We start from the raw sequence: 23,629 nt of genomic DNA, 5'->3' as shown, positions 1-23,629 counted from the left end.
CTGAACTGACTGAACCGGTATACAGGGTGTCTCATTTAAATCGGTCAGTTTGGGAAAGTCTGAAACTATAAGACATACGTAGATCTGTTCTTAGGAACCATGTCATCGATTTTAATAAGAAGAAAAACTGCATTCATACATTAAAAAAACCTGTACACAAAATAATAAAAAGACAGTGGTCATTTCGAACACTTACTAAAATAAAATAAATGACTAAATGAAAGTATATGAAAACAATGCATTTTATTCATTTTAGACATCATGTTTCATAGTAAAATTTACTGCTTAAGACCTACACAATCGATATCTAAATAGAAATAGTTTTATGTTAATTTTTCAAAACGTCCGGGTTCGATTCCCGAGCTGAGTAAGTACAGGTTTTTTTTAAATGTATGAATGCAGTTTTTCTTCTTATTAAAATCGATGACATGGTTCCTAAGAACAGATCTTCGTATGTCTTATAGTTTCAGACTTTCCCATACTGACCGATTTAAATGAGACATCCTGTATAGCGGGTTGACATAAAAATTGGGTCAGTTTCTCTCAAACTCCGATAGGAAACAGTAAACGAAGGGACGGAAGTTATTCGTTTACGTATTGTGAATGATTGGCAAAGAGTTGGGAGTGAAAGGTTGGGCGGACAGGGAATGAGTGGAGGTCAAAAACTTTTTTAGTTATTTTACAGTACATTATGGTGCTACTTTACCACCCTAGGGCGGGATTAAGATTAACAATACGTGCCTAAGTAAAAAATTTAAAAGGCCATAAGTATGTACGCAGTGGCGGCGCCTCCATAAAATCCGATTCCCACCGGCTTGCCTGTTTTTGGACATTTGAGCAAAGTTGTAAAGGAATTATGTACCTAAGCCAAATTAGCCCCGGCTTGCCTATGTATATGCTTGATGAGCCGCCACTGAGTAAAACGTGCGAAAAGATAATTCGCAACTCATGTCGATTTAAAACACTTTTAATTTATATTTCAATTTAGCGCCACTTTTTGCGAATTTCCCACTTTTCGCATATTTTACAAGGGGGGCCAAGTAGGTGTTGTTTAACCCCTCGTGCTAATATTGAAACGTGAGCAAGCGAAAGATTCTATAAATGAACCACCAGTTTGTAGCACGTGCTATGACTCACTTCGCGACATCAAGCTGAGTGAAGGCCTTTTAGCGCAATTCTCATGTTCCTTTAAATATTAATTTGTATACTAAGTAGTTACCTAATAATACCTAAGTAATTTTTTTGTGCTAATTAATATAATTTCTTATTTTATTTTATCTTACCAGGTTAAGGGGTTGCCAGTGCGTTGCCGGATTTCAGATGGGAGTACGCTTTCTTGAAGGCTTGGTCGTATCGGTAGTAATAAAATAAGTTGTTTGTTCACAAGCGGCTCCACGCATCCCATGTTCTACATAGACCCAGTATTAACTCGGGGTCGGGCTCTATATCCAGTGTACAACGTGTACATAGTCTTACATCATAATAAACCTGGCGGTGGCGGCGGGCACGTGAAAACAAAGCAAAATTTCAAATTTTCAAATTTCAAATATACTTTATTCATGTAGGCCTAGCAACAAGCACTTAGGAATAGTAATTAGGTATTACATAGGTACATATTATCTTAATCTAATTATCAGAGCAATTAATTTGTTTGTTTGTGATGTCGATGTGTGTTATGTGTTATTGTTGTAAGGTTGTCTGGAAGAGATCGCTCTTTAGCGATAATGCCGCCTGTTGTTCCCTCTGTCTTCATGTATTATGTGTGTGTCTCTGTAAATGTTTTATTGAGGTTGTGCAATAAAGAGAATTTGTATTGTATTGTATTGTTTCTGTCCGTCTGAAACTTGTCTGTACTTAAGTCTTGTGTCGCAGATTAATGGTTGCTTTATATAGCCTAGTAAAATATACTAGTTAAATAAAAAAATAAAATGTTTTTTGTTTACAAGTGGCTCCACGCATCCCATGTTCTACATAGAGCCAGTATTAACGCGGGTCGGGCTCAATATACAGCGCACAATGTGTGTAGTCTTACATCATAATAAACCCGGTGTCGGGCGCGTAAAACAGAGCAAAGTTCCTTAACTCATACAACTTTTGGAACAAATCAAATTATTTTATCAAACATTTTAATTTGTGTTTTCGAAGAAGTCACACTATTATATAATATAAATTATAAACTGAAATATATTTCATATACAAGAGAAAAAGTGACGAAGCCCTCAAGTGGTGAAGGCCGGATTCGAACCGGCTTCTTTAGCTATCACGGGCTACCAAACCTTGTTAATGTGGCTAATTCCGTCATATGATCTATTCCGTCCGCTACCATTTTTCTCGGTCCACGAACAAAATTGATAATTTCATCGACAATGCAGCGATTGCTTTTAGTTTCAGTAATCAAAAGCAGATGGTTTTTTTTTTCCTGCGATTGAAAATCAAAGAAATATACGCTCGTGGACGGAATAGCCCCTATGACGGAATTAGCCACATTGGACCTTACAGTTAGTATCAATTTCTAAGACATAGTCGTCAACAGTAAAGAACATTAAGTAGAGAATAATCCCTAATCTGAATGGAATCTTTCTAAGTGGAAACTTGCGTGAGAATTTTCTCATGAAAGTTTCCAGAAATCTTCGGAAACTTTGAGAATATTCAGCAACTTGCACATTGCAAGTATGGCCACAGAATAAATAGTACCGTAGAGTTTCCTATCTTCACCTGGGTTTTGACACTTTTCCTAAAAAATATCTCAAATTTGAAAGCATTTTAATCCGTTAAGGCGAAAAAACGTTTTTTAGTGTTCCTAACTATCAGTATTCACAATTGAAACTTTGAATTTCATTGGTTAAGTTGGTAAAAAATGGCCTCAAAGGCAATAGGCGATGTTTGGGTATTTTTCCCAATCTTCGCCTACGGCATGCTTTACCGCTAATAATACACTTTTCTGTGACTAACACATGTTAAGTCGTATCTATTTGGAATGTGCTACTATACTATGAACCTTAATTACACCAGACTAGCCATATTTTAAAAAAACGGTGTAGTAGGCGAAGTTTGGTAACAGTCTGAAGTTGGTTTCATACATTTTCTATAACGAAGCTAGGGCTGCCAAAAATTAACCAACATGCCAAATAAAGGGGAGTAATGGTTTATAAGTAAAAAAATTATAATTTTTAACAAAAATATTTAATATTTAAACCTGGCTCGCTGAGCAACTTCTGTTGCTGACTGTACAAAAATATTTAAATTTGGAAACAAGTAATGCCATCCACCACCAATAGGGTATTTGACTACTAGTCAAATCAGTTTATTTTTTCGAACTGTCAAAACGATTTTGCTACTATGGGGTTTATTATGTAACATTAGCATGTGACGTCACAATCAAGTTACCTATTGTTTATAGTTTTATACCGGTTTTAAAATATAAATTGTGTCTAAAAAATAACTGCTGTCTACGTTTCTCTATTAACCTTATGATGCTTTATTTCATGCATGGTGTAAAATAATTTATTTGAAATACTTACAGTCAAATACCCTATTAATGTGGTAAAACAAATTTGACAACCCTAGGGGTAGGCGAAATTTGGCAACAAGATGGACGCAAAGTACCTTCACCAATGTTTTATCCAATTGTGACTTCTAAACGTAAGCTAGCCATTAAATAATAGTTTCATATGAAAAAGAAATAGTTATAGTATATAATCATGTAAAAAGTTTAACATTACCTGGTCTGTATCACTGTTAAAAACCGAAGTTCAAACACTGGCTTAAAAAAACGTGTGGTCGGCGTCGCGAAAAAACCTCACTGAACGTAAACTGTGTGAAGTTAGCCGCAGATTGTTCGAAGAATGTTGATACCCGTAAAAAATACTTTGTATTTAGTAGTTTTATGTAAGGCTTACATTAGAGACATTTTGTTAATGGCAACTTTTGTCAAAGTAGGCGAAAATAGGGAGCCCAGGCAAAGATACGAAACTCTACGGTAGTCCTAGGTACAGAAGATTCACTCTCTAACAAAACGCGTCAATTACGACAGATGTGACCGCTAGGTGGCGCAAGCACGAGCAGGCGTCCGCTCCGTAGCGGTGCGCGGCAATTACTATGGCTAGACACCAGAATTGGTGTGGGCCGCATGTACTTGTAGGTACGTACTTGCAGCGACGCGACGAAATCGCGGAGTGAGCCACACCACGGCCTTAATCAAACTTAGGCATTGACTTGGCTTGTAACACTTCCGTGCCCGCTGTTTGTTCAGTTGATGCATATATTATCGGTATCTCGAAAAGGTCGGGCGAAGGAAGATTTCCCTCCACGCTTGTGTTACTAATTATTAAATATTGAATTATTACGAACTTGAGGTCGGGAGGTATAATTAAAGAGGGCTATGATAAAATGCTTTGATTTTATTGCAAATTGGTAGTAAATAAATAATTAATTTTTAGGCTTCCGTACACAAAGGGTAAAACGGGACCCTATTACTATCTCATGAACCGTGATAGCTAGACAGTTGAAATTTTCACAGATGATGTATTTCTGTTGCCGCTATAACAACAAATACTAAAAACAATAGAATACATAGTTAATTGGGGCTCCCATACAACAAACGTAATGCATTTTGCCGTTTTTTGCATAATGTTAAGGTACCCTTTCGTGTGGTTGTCAGGTTTTTTTCCATTGTTTCTTTGCTGCTATCTTCTCGTCAAAGACATCTTCTTCTTCTGCAGTTGTGGGTAGAGTCAGCAAGTAGTTTCCGCCGGCCTACAGACTAAAGAAACAGCTGAAGGCCGAAAGAAACCCCTGCCGACCGTACCTGTTTGATGACGGTTGTCTTTTCTTCTCGTCTTCTTTACTATTTTATGACGGTCTTCTTCTCTTCTCTTCTTAATTAAAACAAAGACAAATGGACACGAAGACGCATAAAATTGTGAAAAATATTGTGTACCCAGGTTTGGAAACTGTAGGCGCTGTAGGATACTCACTTGGTCAGTCGCGTTCCCAGTACATATATATGGTAACTATACCTATACAGCGGGCGAGCCACAGGGTCAGGCAGCAATGTCATATTTTAATTAATCTAGTCCTGACTCACTCGCTCTCCTACACCTTTGAAATTAATAGTCTGAACTGATGTAGGTATGGAGTGAGCACTCTTGTCTTACTATATTTTTCTGTGGTTAGGTTTAGTTTGTCCCATCTGTTACTTACTCTTTTTTGTGGGTCCCAAGCATAGAGAAATATAGTAAGACAAGAGTGCTCACTCCATACATCAGTTCAGACTATTAATTTCAGTGTCTACATCTAGCATCGAGTAGCGGAACTATCAGTACTGCTACTTGACAATAGATGTAGCACCGACCGGAAAATCTTATCTCAACAGCATAAGACTTTCCGGTCGGTGCTACATCTATTGTCAAGTAGCGGTACTGATAGTTCCGCTACTCGATGCTAGATGCTAATAGTCTTTTTGGTACTAAAACTGATGTATGGAGTGAGCACTCTATGTATTTTTTTCTCTATGGTCCCAAGATACAGGCTCAGCCTAGTTTGGGGCCTACCGGACCTTTTGTGCATGCTATGTACTGTGTTTCTTAGTTATTATAAATAATTTATTCTTATTCTTATATACATATACCTAATAACCGTGCAAACTTCGCCCATTTATGCCGATGTCTAATTACCTAATAACACTGTGAAGTGTGAATCCTTAGTATAATCTTCGCAATTAAATTTACGAATTAAGATCAAAAACGTAAGATAAGATAAGACTCACTTGAGCCCAGCAACGATTTCCATGGCGCCGTTGAAGTTGCCAATGTTCCAACACGTAAGAGCGACTCGTAAAACGCACGCCAGCGCCGCCTTCCGATCCTCAGCTGCTTGGGACAGCACCAGCTCTGTCACCCACGCTGACACCTGCAGACAAGACAGCAATTTAGTTTTACAACCAATAGGGTAGGGGAGCTGAGCCTTTTCTCAGATTTGGGAATTTTAGGTGAATATATAACAATATAATATAATATAACAGTAGAAATAACCACTCCCCCTACCTTGATAAGGACCCAATTGTACGAAAGTGATTCTTCTCTAAAGTAAAGTATATGACGTTATTTCAAGTCACCCTGTATACCTCTGGTTATTAGGACTAGCATAAGCTGGACACGTAATTCCATGTCATTCTAGAATTTAAATAAAATGATGATGATGAGTGACAGTTCTAAGGAAAAGTAATTTCAGAGAATTCGTTACCCAAGTTTCATTTATATTCATATTTCAATGTCACTAAGTAAATTTAAGTTATTAAGAGTGCGCAGCAAGCTCGGTTCTCCATACAAACGTCTCTCAATTTAAAACGACTAGCTAGATTCCTCTGTAACTTAAATAAGTTATATCTAGTCCTGTAATTAGTTTATTTAGCTTCAGATACCATAGTTAAAAAATATAGCAAATTTAAGTTCATACAAAACTTGTTTTTGCTCTATTTCGTTTGTTTTATAAGCTGGAGTTATATAAACTAATTATAGGACTAGATATACCTTAAGTCATGTGTACAAAGTTTATTTACAATCCAACACGGTCACCCACGTTATTTTTATTTATTTTTTAGGTATTAGTTTTAGTTTTGTAGGTTGTTTTAGTTTTAGGTTACTTTTTATTGTAAGTTTAGTTTATTAATTATGTTTATGGTTTTAATAAATAATATAGTGCTTGTTGGTAGGCCATCCAACACGTAATAGTTTCAAAATGAGAACAAAACTCCTTTTGAAAACATCGTGAGGAAACCGGACTAATCCCAATACGGGCCTAGTTTACCCTCTGGGTTGGAAGGTCAGATGGCAGTCGCTTTCGTAAAAACTAGTGCCCACGCCAATTACTGGGATTAGTTGCCAAGCGGACCCCAGGCTCCCATGAGCCGTGGCAAAATGCCGAGACAGCGCGAGGAAGATGATGAGAACAAAACTCCTTTTGTATGCGAAGGTGAAATTCGGCCGTGTATAAGTAAAGAATGGCTTCCAATTCCGTCCAATATCAATATTGAGCATAAATTCATGAAACTATCCGTAAGGTCTCATATAAAGCGGCTTATCAAAATGACAGAACCCCTATTTCAACCGAAAACAAAAACATCCTAAGACACACCAGCGTTGCCAACGAGTATTCAACCTTAAACTTAAGAATATAAGGTTCGAAATCTTTTAATACGATTTTGCTACGAAAGACGTTTTCATTTTAGGCAAATTTATATAATTTGCATTTTATTATGACCATTTTCGGATTACACGCTAGGACATTTCTGATAGGGTTAGGGTGAGTATGCAGTGGCGAGGAAAAGTCAGGACAGAGTGATTGATAAAATAATGGAATTCATATTGGAAGTATGGAAAGTGTGGGTAACAATGTGCGGCCTGTACCCGTACCAGGGATCGGATACCGGTATTTTTTCGTTCTTTGCTAATTCTTTCATTTCTAATTGGGCAATCTAGCCTATGTGACCTAAACACACAACTGAGTCCTACATTTTGAGTATAAAATTATTATTATTATAAGTCTATAGTGTCCCACTGCTGGGCAAAGGCCTCCCCCTCGATCTCCACTCGTCTCGGTCTTGAGCAATCTCCGGCCAATCGTTGAGATATGCGTCCAGGTCGTCCCGCCATCTCCGTCTGGGCCTACCAGATCCTCGCCCGTCTTGCGGCACCCATACTGTGGCTATTTTGGCCCACCTCTGTGGGTGCATACGGCAGACATGGCCTGCCCAGTCCCACCTCAGCTTGGCGGTCTTCGGTTTAAAGAAGAAATTTATTGTCTAAGAAATTACAGAAATTTCACTTATAAGACAACTTATAAATAGATAACTTACAATATTTACAAGTTACGCAATAAGCAAGCACTTAATGACAGTGTTTAACAATAAACAGTTGCATTTAGATTTAAACTAATAATTAAAACACAAGAATAAGACTAAAAATCGACCCTAATGGTCTTAACATAAGGTTTAGATTTAGTTGGTTAGTAATAGGAACATGCGAGGGTATCTTTTTTGTTCGACTCATGACGGCCAGACTTGTTTATAGGGCCAGTTAAACGAGACATTTAAGCTGTAGTTAATTATCGGTTATCGATATGACTTTTCTATTCTTCTAGTCTTAGCCCCAACATCAGTAATGCGCGTTTTGAGCGCAGCGTAGAGTTACGGATTCGGTCAATCCGTTTTACTCCTAGTATGCTGCGATCCATAGCTAAAAAACAATTGGAAAAATAATGGTCATTTAGAAGTTTTTGCAAAAAACCGGTTCAGATCCCTGCCTGGGAGGTGCAAGGATTGTGGAAGTGGCGCCCCTAGGCAGAGTTTCTCGTAATATTCCCTATTCATGTCTCATAGAAAATTGACAGATGCAGTGGCGGCAGGCGACAGTAAAACGTAGTGGTTATATTCTCTTTGGGCGATAGGATAAAAAATTAGTGTATTTTTGAACGATTCGTAACACTCGACATTTCGCCCTCCAGACCGGCGTGGGCGGCTGTTTGGTTGACACACGGGTGGCAACGGAAAATTATAGGAAATATGAAATGTGTGTCGTTCTCAAGCAAAAAGTACCACATTGTCGCTTACTATAAGAACCCTCTGGCAGGTTATTCGTAAAATACAAGCAAGTTTCGATACTAAGTCTAAGAACCATAGAGAAAAAAATACATAGATTGCTCACTCCATATATCCGTTTTAGTACCAAAAAAACAAATAATTTCAGTGTCTACATCCAGCATCGAGTAGCGGAACTATCAGTACTGCTACTTGACAATAGATGATCAAAACTGATGTGTGGAGTGAGCACTCTTGTCTTACTATATTTCTCTATGCTAAGAACCCTCTTAGCGATAAGACCGCCTGTTGTTACCTAGCTTTTAACTGTTTTTCATTTTCTGTGTATTGTTAACTGTAGGGTGCACAATAAAGAATATTTGCTTACTTAAATTTCGTCCTTATGGTAAGCGACAGTGGTACTTTTTTCTTGAAATAGTCACATATTATCGTAGCTTATAAAGCGTAGGAGTTTTATTAATCTTTAAGACGATAGTGGACCCTTTAGTGTAAGGCCTGAGTGGACGCTCGGAGCGGAGCGTTCGGCGGGGCGTGCAGCGTGGCGTCGGGCTCACGCGTGATGTGAGCAGCATGCACTAAGGCCGCTCCTATACGCTTGCATTTGTTTAACACGCACGCCGCACGCCCCGCCCCGCCGCACGCCCAACTCGAGCGTCCACTCAGGTCTTACAGTTAGTAGTAGTGTCGGAGATAAGGGGGGGGGGGGGGGATGGTCGGACAGAGATACAACAGCCATATTCGAACTTTAAGATACGTCAAATATTATACATATATCTAAACGATATGGATCGGATATATCAGTGTCAAAAGTGAAGTTTTTGTTTGAAGAAACGTCACTTTTGATACTTGTTTGACACTGACATATCCGATCCATATATCGTTTAGATATCTAATAGTTGACATATCTCAAAGTTAGAATATGGCTGACAGACAGACGCACGAGTGATCCTATGAGGGTTACGTTTTTTCCATTTGAGGTACGGAACCCTTAAAACTGTTCGAGCACGATTCTAATATTTTGTGTAAATTATTTATATTCTATTATATTCCCCAATGTACAAAGTAGACACATTTTACGGTACAAATGATGTCACAATTAAATGAAATTGACATCAACTTGTGACTTCAGAAGTAAAGTCTTGGTGAAGTGTTAAGAGTTAACTAAATTACCTGCTTTGGCCTTAATTAAATGGAGATCGGGTGACGATAGGGCTGGGAAAAATCTATCGATATAGACTATCGATACAACAGCATTACCGGCGATAAAGGGGCATTCCACGAGAATGTCGCTTACGTAACGCTTTCGCCTTGTATGGCAGCTACCTTAATCAAATCCCTAAAGTTCTAGAATATACTGCTAATTTCTTAGCCAAGTCGTGAAATATTATCAGACCCAATGTAGCTTACTCAGCATTTTCAGAAGTATTAGAATAATGTTGTAATGTAAGGTTGACTGGTAGAGAATGCTTTTGGCATTAAGTCCGCCTTTTGTACGATAAGTTTTTCTTTTGTGCAATAAAGTTTAAATAAATAAATAAATAAATAAATGTCGTTACGTAAGCGACATTCTCGTGGAATGCCCCTAAAGTAGAAAATTTTTCTTACATCAGATAAACAATTTGAAGAAAACATGGTCAATGAATTTTAAATCACTACACCTTATAAAACAAAGTCACCCGCCGCGTCTGTCTATTTGTATGTATGTTCGCGATAAACTCAAAAACTACTGAACGGATTATCATGCGGTTTCACCTCTCAATAGAGTGATTCTTGAGGAAGGTTTTGGTGTATAATTTGTAGAGGTACTTTAACTAGTGCGAAGCAGGGGCGGATCGCTAGTTACATATTAAGTTACATGTAAGCGATCGAAGTTTGAGGTATATTTTTACAAAGGCGGGTTATATGCTTGTTAGACACCAGTGGAAGGTATCAAACAAGTTTAATATTATACTGATTATGTCTCCGCCATTTTGGAAAAATTCCAAAACCTGAATCAACAAAAAATATAAAATCAAACCTGCTCACAAAATTTCACGAGGGTCAGTTGAGAATTGCGACCTGTAGTCGAGAATATCCGGACACACGAAAGCATTTTCGCCCAAGCTGAAACGGAGACTTTCGCGCTAACGCTCGGTCAATTAGGGTAACATTCCATTTCTGACCGCAGCTGCACTACTGGTACTGAACGCGTCGCTGTTACTGTCAATTTCCATAGTAAAATGAACAGTAGTGCAGCTGCGGTTGGAAATGGACTGTAACCTTTAAACTAACATCTAACCTAACTTAAACACACCAAAGACTGTTCAAAAAATAAAGCTGCCCATCACGCTTACCGTGAACATAAACACAGCAAACATATTTCGTCCATAACATGAAAAAGTCTTCACATTGATGACAACATAAAAATATCGTCATCAAACACTTTAGTAGTAAAATGGGGCTTTTATTTTTACGCCGCACTAAAAACATCGTAAAATTACGGCAATCTATCGACTTTTCTCATCCTTATTCGAAATCTCCTGTCGACGACTTTATACAAATAGCACAGTCTATTCACTGGAGCGATATTATTTTATTTCACAATTTGCTTACCACTATACCTCGTTTTTTTAGCATTAGAAAAAAGGTAAACAATCTTCATGTGTTTTTTTTTTAATGAAAAACACGTTTGTAAACGGCAAACATGTAACAATTATTTAGCAAGGATATTATATGTACCTAAAGTCTATTTTTTTATTCGGTAGACTAAAATGACATTTCATAGTATGATGATGTTCATACAATGAAATGTCATTTTAGTCTACCGAATAAAAAAATAGACTTTATATGTATGTATTTACATTCTTTTGGTTTCATAAGTAATGGTTACTATTTTTAAAAAGCGTGTTTCAATAAAATAAATGGTACAAGTCAAGACTGTTTACTATTTATCTAATGCTAAAAAACGAGGTATAGCGTGGGCCGCTATCTCTCATCTCATCTCATACGAGAAAAAAAACATTCTAGGTACCTAATTTGAATTAATAGTACAAAAATTGAGTCAAAGGAAATGGGTCAAATTTAGCATTCAAGATTTGACCCACAATAACAAATAAACATAATATGTATACTAGGTAATAACAGGGCAAGTTAAATAAAAGCTTGTTAAAAGTAATACTTTTACAATACTTTAGTGCCGAAAAGCATTATACTTGACCTGTCAGTGTCGCACAGCCCGCGTTTATTTATTTAATCTATATTAAGGCCAACTTAATGTCATAAGGAATTCTCTACCAGTCAACCTTTAGGCAAATCATAAAAAATTTATACACAGATATAAACATACATAAATATATATAAATAATATAGTTACAAATACATACTTTACACATTCATACAAACATATGCCGTCACGTGTGCCGCCGCGTGCCTATTGTGCCTTAACGAGAGACGAAGCGAGAATTCGAATCGATGAGAGAATTTACGAGATTTACAGGCCAATTCGAACGTGCATTTATTGAAATGAAAATTTCTTTAGCGGCGCTGGGCACTTTTTGAGGTGGGGAAAAAATGATAAACTCGAGACAGCGTATAGCGATCAAGTGACCGTAAGGGGCGTAAGGCGATCACGTGACCGTAAGCCCCGTAAGGTGGCCGCTCATAATTTAAATGGCATTTAAATCAATAAAGAAAAACTCAATGTTATTTGACATTTATGTTGCGGACTCCTTTTCAAGACTCTTTACCTATGTTCAAATAATTTGACGTTGTCATGGCAGTATGTAAATAAACATGTCAATGAAAAAGTGTGATCTTATTTGAGAATGATAATAATATATAATAAATAAATAGAATACCTCCGCTAAACGTATGTATCGTATTACCGGGCGTCGGTAACATAGTGAGGTGAGTTTTCACTTCTATCGGCACTCCCGGAGTGCAACCCTTGTTTTTACACTACCAACCCGCCCCGGCTTTGCACGGGTTAACAAATTATACACAAACCTTCCCCTTGAATCACTCTATTAATTAAAAAAAACCGCATCAAAATCCGTTGCGTAGTTTTAAAGATCTAAGCATACATAGGGACAGACAGACAGCGCGGCGCGACTTTGTTTTATACTATGTAGTGACTACGTCGGTGGCAAACAAGCATACGGCCCGCCGTAGCCTATGGACGCCTGCAATTCCAAAGGTGTTACATGCGCGTTGCCGACCTTAACACTCCACCCTCGTTGAGCCTTGAAACCTTACTCACCGGCAGGAACACAACACTATGAGTAGGGTCTAGTGTTATTTGGCTGCGGTTTTCTGCAAGGTTAAGTGTAAGGCCTGAGTGGACGCTCGAGTCGGGCGTGCAGCGGGGCGGGCGTGCATGTTAAACAAATGCAAGCGTATAGGAGCGGCCTTAGTGCACGCTGCTCAAATTACTTGTGAGCCCACAGCCACGCTGCACGCCCCGCCGAACGCTCCGCTTCGAGCGTCCACTCAGGCCTTACACTAAGATAAAAGATAAGATAAAAGATAGTTTATTCAAGTAGGCATAATTACAATGCGCTTCTGAACGTCAAATAAACCTACACCGGCTCCAACCCTACACCTCTGCCTCGAGAAAATATAAATCCCAATATGGGACCGGCAACAAACTCAGCGGGACATACGAGTATATCTTAAAAAAAAAAGTTGAGGTACTTCCCCAGTCTCTGGTCTAGTGGGACTACCACCGGTTTGGCACTGACTGACTTTCTGTGGGCCCGATTCGGATTTTAAAATAGATATCTATAAGATATCTTTTAGACATCGCCAAGATACGATAACGATATGTTTAAGATCTAACCTGTCAAATTTGACATTTCCGCGATTCTGGAGATACTCTTGAACGATTTCCACAAGATATGACTTTAGTGATTCAATTCACATCTAATAGATATCTAACTCGATAGAGCACTTCGGGCAACTAATGTCACTTTTACGATAGATATATCGTATTGCCCGAATTGCGCTGCAAAAGAGAACTAGTTGAAATCTAAACTATAACGTATCTAGAATGGATTTAGTACGTGTCGTCTCTTGTGAATATCTTGAAGTTCGAATACGGCAGTGTGAATCTCACTCGTACTGAAATAGTGCAAGCGAGATGTATAGAAAGTAAATTACGTAGACGTTAGCGTATATGTCAGTTTTAACTCTGTCAGTGACTCAGGGTACGGGTAAAGATTCCATTATGATTCAAATGTCAATCTGATGCCAGGTGCCGAGGTTTTCCCGAGGATATAGTATGGGGTTCTTCAAAAAAGGAGTGTACAGGTTTTTAAAAGGTCGGCAACGCGCATGTAACACCTCTGGAGTTGCAGGCGTCCATAGGCTACGGTGACTGCTTACCATCAGGCGGCCCGTATGCTTGTTTGTCACCGATGTGGTATAAAAAAAGGTGCACGACCGAATTGGCCTGTGAGTACCAAAACAGTAACTCGTAGCTACTCGTACTACGACGTAGAAGCTATGTGCTGCTACGTGCTACGAATAGTCGTAGCCTCGTAGCGTAGCATAGTCGTAGCGTCGAGGATAGTCGTAGCGTCGAGGATAGGCGTAGCGTCAATGATAGACGTAGCGTCGAGGATAGTTTCGTAGACTGCTACGCATATACGCGTTTCTTCAAACAAAAACGTCACTTTTGACACTTGTTTGACACTATTATACGATCCATATCGTTTCAATATGTACTATTTGACGTATCTTACAGCAATATTCACAGACCTGTCATTGTCGCGCTCGCGCTTGACAGACAGCTGAAGTGTGCGAAAGGGAAGCCATCACGTATATGAACATCGCATGAGTGCGAAAGAGTCAGACTACAAATGAGAAAACGTGACCATTTTTGAGTTTGACGACGGCCGCGGACGGCCAAGAGCGTATCACCGTAATTTTCAATTTGAAAAATAAACACAAATTCGGAAGAAAACTATTTGATAAACTAATACAATGAAGATAGTGTCTTGTAGTGTACCGGATTTCAGTGTCACGGGGCCAAATAAACCTAGCAAATATTCATTTCAGACGAATAATGATATTCCTAACGAAATTTTCTTAACGATATTTTGTCAAATTAAATAAAATAAAAAGTGTAAGAAGCCGGTTTATACAGTTGATTATAAGTTTTTCTTCCTTTGTGTGCTAATATTTTATCATATTACTCAATAATTTAAAATATTTTGTGTAAAAACATAAACTGTTACTTTACGCTAGGGCTTGACAAAATGTTCAGATTACAGTATCGATAACTTGTCGGTATATTAATAGCTACCTATGTAATCATTTCTTCACAAGACATAATTGGGTGGATCAACTATTTCTTGTTGTTATTCTGTCCGGTCACCCAAGAGACAATAGTAGCATAGTTTGTTAGATTAGAAGACATCACAGTCCACCACCTTCTTCTGACACGCTTGGTAGACGACCCTCAATGGAAAGGGTTTATAAGTTTCACAATAAAGCGTGTTTGGAGAATTTAAATGCCTAAAAATCAGGTTTTAAAGAGTGACCCAGGGGAACGTAACCATGGCAACGAGTGACAAGAAAAAGTTGATTCTCCCAATTAAGATATTAACCTTTATAACCGACTTCAAATAATGATTGCTATACCTTTTTGAAGGTGCAGATGTTTAGCAGTAAATTTAAACTTCACTTTCCAACACAGAGTTAGACTAAGATAAGGCTGTAACGATTTTGATAGCACAAGCAGTGCAGCCCTAGTAGCACGGTCGCATTTTTATCGTTTATCACCATGCCTGTCACGTTCTAACAAGTATGTGAGTGCGAAAGTGACGGGCTTAGTGATAGTGGATAAAAAATGGAACCGTGCTGAGCCCGCTGGTGTTATTTTATACATCATAATGTCGTAGAATTTTAACGTTTAAAATAACACATTTGAAAAAGTAGTTGATAAAGCAATCAAACACCGACAGATTATTAATATGTTTAACATGACATCACTATTTTTGATCTCACATAGACAATTTACGCACACACTTGCATTTCATTTTTGGTCGCACTTTTGAAGATTGACAGTTGTTCTTGTCTATTCTAATTCTATGGCAATATTCGAACTTTAAGATACGTCAAATATTAGATATCGCAACGATGTCAGTGTCAAAAGTGACGGTTTTGATTGAAGAAACGTCATTTTTGACAATTGTTTGCAACTGACATTATCCGATCCATATCGTTTCTATATGTTATATTTGACGTATCTTAAAGTTCGAATATGGCTGATAAAATATATAATAATATACTTGGTCAACCAGATCTTGACAGTAGAAAAAGGCGGCAAATTTGAAAAATGTAGGCGCGAAGGTATATCGTCCCATAGAAATTTTGAATTTCGCGCCATTTTTTACTGACAAGATTTGGTTGACCACCTATATACATATATGTATGTCTGTGGTATTCGGGGCGGTATCCACATATAATATTTACATAGGTGTACACATATGTGGCTTCGGCGTGATATATTCAGCTCGCAACACATTGTTATCGCGAGGGTAGAGATAACTTATGATACAGGATTATAGATTACTTACTAGATGGTGCATGGGAAAAAACTTATTTAATATGTCAGTGTCTCACGGAAGTTTTGTTATTAAACATTAAACTGTTATTTTAATATTTTTAAGTATTTTTTTGTCATTAGTCTTTTTTGCGTCGTGTTATAATTTTTTTAAAGTTAATAGATATTTCAAGCTTTTTTAACTATAACATATCATTTGTATACAAATAAGTACCTAAGCCTTACATCATTTTGGAAAAGAGCTGATACTTTTTAAACAACAACAAATATCTGTCCTCATCAGCATCACACAAATAAATGCCTTTACCGGGATTCGAACCCAGGACCGCGGCTTCACAGGCAGGGTCACTACCCACTAGGCCAGACCGGTCGTCAAAAGTCATAATTCTGAAACCGTTAACTTTTCAGGAATTTCCTAAGGTTATTCTATAGATAGTTAGGTTAGGTTAGGTTTGTTTTATGGCAATCCTGAAAAGTTACGCGTTTCTAAGAAAAACGAAATTACATTAGCATGCGGACGAACAATACATTAGGATTTAAAACTTTATGGAAAACAACAGAGACCCTTCTCTTATACCATACTTTATAATAATTACTTAATTAAACTTTCCCCTTATCCACATCATAATTGAATCAATTGATTTCCGTACCCGTTCAACCATTCACGCAAGATTAATTGGTTTGAATGGAATGAATTAATGAACTAAGATATCATTATTACGGATACGGACTAGCGACTCGCCCCGGCTTTGCGAGTTTTTATATTCTAAAATATTACGCCTATTTTTAGGGTTCCGCACCTCAAAAGGTAAAAAACGGAACCCTTATAAGGTGACAGTCCATTTCCAACCGCAGCTGCACTACTGTTCATTTTACTATGGAAATTGACACTAACAGCGACGCGTTCAGTACCAGTAGTGCAGCTGCTGTCAGAAATGGAATGTTACCCATAGGATCACTCGTGCATCTGTCTTTCTGTCAGATAATCCCCCCTAATTATCTCCGAAACTACTGGGTCTAAAGTGTTGAAAAAAATACACTAAATAGCTCTTTACCTATAGATGACAGAAAACCTATTTGAAAAGTGCAGTCAAGTCTTATAGTGACGACTGGGACAGATATATTAACGATCATGCTACCTCACCTCGTTGAAGCGGTGTATGAGTGCGCGCACGGTGCGCGTAGCTTGCTGCGTGTATCACAGGGCACCGCGGCCTACTTATGGTGACGAGTGAGACAAATATACTAACAATCATGCTACCTCACCTCGTTGAAGCGGTGTATGAGTGCGCGCACGGTGCGCGTAGCTTGCTGCGTGTATCACAGGGCACCGCGGCCTACTTATGGTGACGAGTGAGACAAATATACTAACAATCATGCTACCTCACCTCGTTGAAGCGGTGTATGAGTGCGCGCACGGTGCGCGTTGCTTGCTGCGCGCGCGTCGGCGGCGCGCGGCGTATCACAGGGCGCTCGGCGGCTGAACCGAGCGCGCACGAACCGCCGAGGTCCAGGGTCACTTGACGGAGATAGTCGATTGGGGGTACCTGGGGACAATTGGATAAATATATCTTATCTTATCTTATCTCATACATTTAAACGAGCAATTCTTGTCTAGTGTAAGGCCTGAGTAGACGCTCGAAGCGGAGCGTTCGGCGGGGCGTGCAGCGTGGCGTCGAGATCAGGAGTAATTTGAGCAGGGTGCACTAAGGCCGCTCCTAAACGCTTGCATTTGTTTAACATGCATGCCGCACGCCCCGCCCCGCTGCACGCCCAACTCGAGCGTCCACTCAGGCCTTACACTTATACCTTTAAATGAGCAATTCTTGTATATTTATTTATATTTTGAGGATCTCGGAAACGGCTCTAACGACTTCGATGAAATTCGCTATATGGGGGTTTTTGGGGGCGAAAACTCGATCTAGCTAGGTATTATCTCTGGGAAAACGCACAGTTTTGAGTTTTAATATGTTTTCTGAGCAAACCTCATCGGTCTCCCAAATCACTACATATAGTATAAAACAAAGTCGTCCCGCTGTCTGTCCCTATGTATGCTTAGATCTTTAAAACTACGCAACGGATTTTGATGTGGTTTTTTTAATAGATAGAGTGATTCAAGAGGAACGTTTATGTATAATTAGTTAACCCGTGCGAAGCCGGGGCGGGTCGCTATATATATATAAATATTGGAGCTCTCCAAACGCGCATTACGTAAGCTGTCCCGTACAAACGCATTTTATTACGTACCTATATTACTTAGAGGATATAACCAAACGGAGTAGCCATTATATAACCCTTAAGAGGATACGGGAGCTGATATTTAAATATTTTAGGTAAACATACCCGTCTCGCTAATGGAAGCGGCTCCTAAAACTAGTGCGATAAGGACAAGACGAAAAACCCTGCATAAAAATTTCATAAAACGAGGTTTCGTACTCGACTGTTTCCTCCCCCCTAATAAACTTAACCAAATGTGACGAAATTATGAGATCTATTTAGACCATTTGGTAATGAAATTATCTTTGTCGGACCGTTTTGTTTCTTTGGCTAATTGATATCAGTTTTGAATACCATGCCTCTCATTGCGGCATAGTCAATTAGACCATTTTGGCCATTTTTGAAGGGCCCTAGCGCCTTAAAAGACAAAAATATCAAAAAAAGCAAAACGGTCTCACACAGATTGACATTGACAATATTAATCTGTGTTGAGAAAATCATAGCTCTAGCTTCAAAATCCACGGAGGAAACAGTCGAGTACGTTTGTATGGAGAAATGACCACTACTGTTGGCTCTTAATTCCCCTATTGAACGGGTTATGAAGTTGATCTGAAATAACTTCTCAGACCGTCTCAGTTGAGTGTAGCTATAATACAACAAAAGGCGAGTGTAGGGAAACAAGGCTTTCAAGGGATAAAAGAGGCCCTCGAGAAGGAAGGGCGAGTATAATACAATTATAGGGGACCTTACTATAATGTAGTTGGAAAATAGATACGGAGACCCTTAGCAGGATATAACCAAACGGAGTAGCCATTAAAAGGCGTTCCCCTCTGTCGAAAATAGGCGGCCAATGGTCACACACAATGTATGGACTGACGTTTATCTGACATGGCTATTTTTACGTTACGTATACATTTGACGTGCCCCTCCCCCGCATAAATTAGACTGTTTTGTACAGAAAATTACAGACAAGGCGTCTCCGTTTGGTTATATCCTCTAAGCTATATTACGTACATATTGTCAATAACAGTAGAACAATGTACGATTAAACAAATAACACTGGTTCGATAGGTAATTACACGGTTACTACCGCACAAGTTCGATAGTTATAATGAAGAAAAAAACCGGCCAAGTGCGAGTCGCACTCGCGCACGGAGGGTTCCGCACCATCAACAAAAAATAGACCAAAACAAGCAAAAAAACGGTCACCCATCCAAGTACTGACCCCGCCCATCCCATACAACAAAATCACGTTTGTTGTATGGGAGCCCCACTTAAATCTTTATTTTATTCTATTTTTAGTATTTGTTGTTATAGCGGCAGCAGAAATACATCATCTGTGAAAATTTCAACTGTCTAGCTATCACGGTTCGTGAGATACAGCCTGGTGACAGACAGACGGACGGACGGACGGACGGACAGCGGAGTCTTAGTAATAGGGTCCCGTTTTTACCCTTTGGGTACGGAACCCTAAAAAACGTGGGTTTAATAGGTAGGTATCCAGAAATATGAGCCCAAAAGTGGTTCAATAAGTTCCACATTACGAGTAGGTAAGGGTATTGAAAATATATTTTTAAGTCAGTAATATTAATCCAGATATTTGGATCATCAGAAATATTTCTCAAATTTTTCTGCCCAGGTGATATTCCCATCACCAGCCTCCCCCCTCCCGCTAACCCCCCTCGCTATTTGTATGAATAAGTGACATAAGCGCAGATCCGTGTAATGTAAATCACCGTTGGCGTGTCACAGATCACTTATTAGACGAAGCATGAGCAATAAGGATGTGTCCTGTATTTAAAATAAATAATTTCACAACATCTCTATTCCCTGTGAAATGACCTCGGTCTCTTTAAGCAAGAGTGAATAGAATAGAATAGAATTAAAAAAAAGTGTTCAGGACGCTTTTACAATAAAAATTTGTTACAAAAAACTTAATTTAAAAACGTCACTAAAAAGGCAGGGGGCGCCATAACCCTGCAGTATGAAGTGCATATACCGTGGAATACCCTACTTTGATCAATTTCAAAATTAATATTTATTTATCTCCCCGAATATTTTAAATACTAATGTGTCCTTTGAAAAAAAAAAAATTCTAAAGTGGTGATCAACTTTAAACTTAATTTGGGGTTACTTTGATACCCCCCTTTTTTTCGACGGAATTCGATAGTAACCCCTATAGGGACTAAAACTTCAAAACATTACAAAAAAATCCGTTCGCAGGTTTAGGATTTATAAGGATTTTATTGCCTTTGGGGTTACTTTGACAAAGAGAAAAAAGGTTAGCTTAGAAAAAATCAAGTTTATTGCAAAACAGTCTCATATTTTACTTATTTAAGGTAAGAAGCATAATTGAACAATAAAAACCTATCAAAATTTATTAACAATATGTAATAACAATACTATGATGTACGGATGCTTGGTGTATCGACGGCCTGCCTTCGACCACTTCTGTCACAGCCCGGTTTAAAACTTTTTCAGAGTAGTTCCTATATGCTCAGGCATTATTCTAGAAAAATCAATTAAAAAACAAATAATAATAATAATACAAAAATCAGTTAAAAAACCTTCAATATCTAAATAATCTAAAAAAACTATATGTCGTCAAAGTAAACCCTTATAGGCGATCAATGACACCCCATGCCACAAAAACCGAGATACTAAAATGGCCGCTAAGAATATGATTTGCAACAAGAATCGATATTATAGGCCGATACATGCCTGATTCAATGGATTACATCAAATTTATGTATTTGCTATATAGAACATTGTACATTACAAGTTATACAGGCTATTAAAAGTACACAAAACTGATACTTGCATATTTTAATTTTTTCCCATAGATCGACATGCTTGATCCCACGGAAACAAATCACTAACTGACAGTGACGTTCAATTTTGCCAACCGTAAAAAAAACAATCCACAGGGTGCGTTCAGAAAGCGTAATATTCGAGTTTGAACACGAAGTAAAGTTTTTATCAAAGTAAACCCAGGATTCAAAGTAACCCATTCCACGGTACTTGGAAAAATTCGACCTATGCCGCTGTCCCCCGGTGGCCGAGAGGTAACAGTTACCTGCCGCGATAGCAGAGGACGCTGGTTCGATTCCAGCCTGGGGCACTGGAGGCTTGGGTCACTTTTCCTTAGTATATGACATTTATTTCAGTCACTGAAAAGGTTTCCACTCAACTTGGTGTCAAGGTACCTTTTGAATACCTTCACGCTAGTCTTCCGTGGAACGGAGTCTCAGAGTGGTAATCTATGGTGGAACGAAGAATAAATTTTTATTTACAATAAATGACATAATATCCATTAAAATTCAACCAAAATTACACCTTAACCAAACAGCAATAAGGTTTTTCATTGCATGCATTGCATGGATTTTCACCGTTTTATAGACTTTTTTCTTTGAAAAAGGAATTTTTATATTGTAAATTGGTTTATCATGTATTAAATTGTTGAGTTGATCAATAGTGGAGTCAATATAAAGTTAAAGTTACATTAATTGCACAATCAAATGTTTCTACACGGGTGAATTATATATCATATTGAATACCCGGCTGCGAATTAACAACTTGATATCTGTTCCCGTTTTTGAGAAATATCATTTTTTTTATTTTATATTTTATACTACCTAAACAGTAATTTCACACTAGAGATTTTTTGAAGAATGGGCTATGAAGCTTACACGACTACACGGTCAGAATTTCTCCCGACAATAATATTAATTATAGATTTAATGAAAAAAACAATAACTTTGTAAGTTTTTCATGACCGAGAATATCCCACACTGAGAGAAAAGTTTACTATTGTGGTTAATAGTATTTGTTTCGATCATGTTTAATTTATCTGCCTGAGGAACTGCTATATTCGCAGAATAGCAGCATGATATTGGAAACAAACAGCAAATAATGTTCTACACAATTAATGGACACTTCTAGTTTTTTGACAGTAACTGTACAAGTTATTGAAGAATAACATACTTATTTTTCTCGCAATTATTAAATCAATTTCCAGCATAAAAAGTCAATGAAGTATGCTGTATTTCCAGGCTTCCACAGAGGCCAAGTCAAACTTTGTTTAAGATGTCAAAAAGATATCATTTTGTTATCATTCGCCCAACCGTCTCGCTCGCACCAATACATATTTCATCTAGTACGAGTGAAATGCACGCGCGAATGATATAAAATGACATCTTTTATAACAAAGTTCGAATTAGCATCAAGGTGTATTAGGAAAATATACCTTATGACTTATGGCATTGCGTTAAGGTTTAATAATTCAATGCATAAAGTGTCTGTGTTTATGTGAAAAATGATAGGTGTCAATTTTTATATCTATTCACAAAACGTTTAGAATACAGGATGCACAGTCAGATATAAATAGACCCTTGAAGTCTTACAACTATCTATGATACTGGATCTCAAGCTTATTTGGTTAGTAAGTACCGTCCACCAAGTTATACTTCGAATAGCCACCCGGACAAATTCCAAAGCTAATTTCGAATTTTAAAATTTGACAATTCACGAGAAGAGTAACGTAACGTCAAAGGATATGTTTGTCCCTTTTCAACGATCCTGTCATCCGATGCTTGAGTAGAGTGAAACTAAAAGAAGCAAATGTCAGCAATTCGTAACGCTTAGTTTTTGTTACCGTTAGCGCATCGCGACATGAGAACTAGTATGAGCCTGGCCCTCGATTACGTATAATTGCAAGGAAACTTGGGATCAAGTTATCTTAGTCAATTTAGAGCAGTTGGAATTCAACTCATTGTGAAATTTTTGAACGTTTTCAAATAATTTGTTGGATTAAGTAGTAAAAGTGTTACAGTGTGTTATATATTTGTGATCTACTCACAAGGCCCTTTCATTTGGTACCCCACATGGTATGTTTAAAAGAAAAATGGTAAAAACTTTGCGTCATAGCAACTACCCTCACCACTTTCGCGCTTGTCATCTCATATATTTGTGTTCAGGATATTATACTGAATGCACTGATACCAAATATACTCATATCCGAGACGACATGAGCGTAAATTTTTCTAGAAGACTTTTCGAGAAAAGGCCAGGCTACAATATCTTTACAGGTTGATTGATACTGAGTGTATTAACACCATGTTCACCCATATCCAAGACGATATGAACGAAAAGTAACCTAAAGCCACCCTACCAACATTTTCGTAACAATGAGAGATTATTTCTTGGAAATAATGTTGTAATATGAACTCCTTGTAGAGCACCTACCTGCGAAGAGATCGTGCTGTCAAAGT

The 23,629-nt window shown here is 38.1% G+C and overlaps 1 protein-coding gene across 1 annotated transcript in view; it reads right to left on the bottom strand.

The window, feature by feature from the left end:
* LOC134659546 (1-phosphatidylinositol 4,5-bisphosphate phosphodiesterase epsilon-1-like) overlaps positions 1-23,629 on the bottom strand; it is a 165,464-nt gene that overhangs the window by 118,403 nt on the left and 23,432 nt on the right. The window contains exons 3-4 of the mRNA XM_063515212.1: positions 17,531-17,689; positions 5,768-5,910 (exon numbers count right to left, since the gene is read on the bottom strand). Of these exons, the coding sequence (XP_063371282.1) occupies positions 5,768-5,910; positions 17,531-17,689 (302 nt within the window). The remainder of the gene's footprint in view (positions 1-5,767; positions 5,911-17,530; positions 17,690-23,629) is intronic.

The sequence above is a fragment of the Cydia amplana genome, chromosome 25 (assembly GCF_948474715.1).
Source record: "Cydia amplana chromosome 25, ilCydAmpl1.1, whole genome shotgun sequence".
Classification (NCBI taxonomy): domain Eukaryota; kingdom Metazoa; phylum Arthropoda; class Insecta; order Lepidoptera; family Tortricidae; genus Cydia; species Cydia amplana.
Note: the sequence above shows the minus strand (reverse complement) of the source record. Positions and strands in the feature narration are given on the sequence as shown.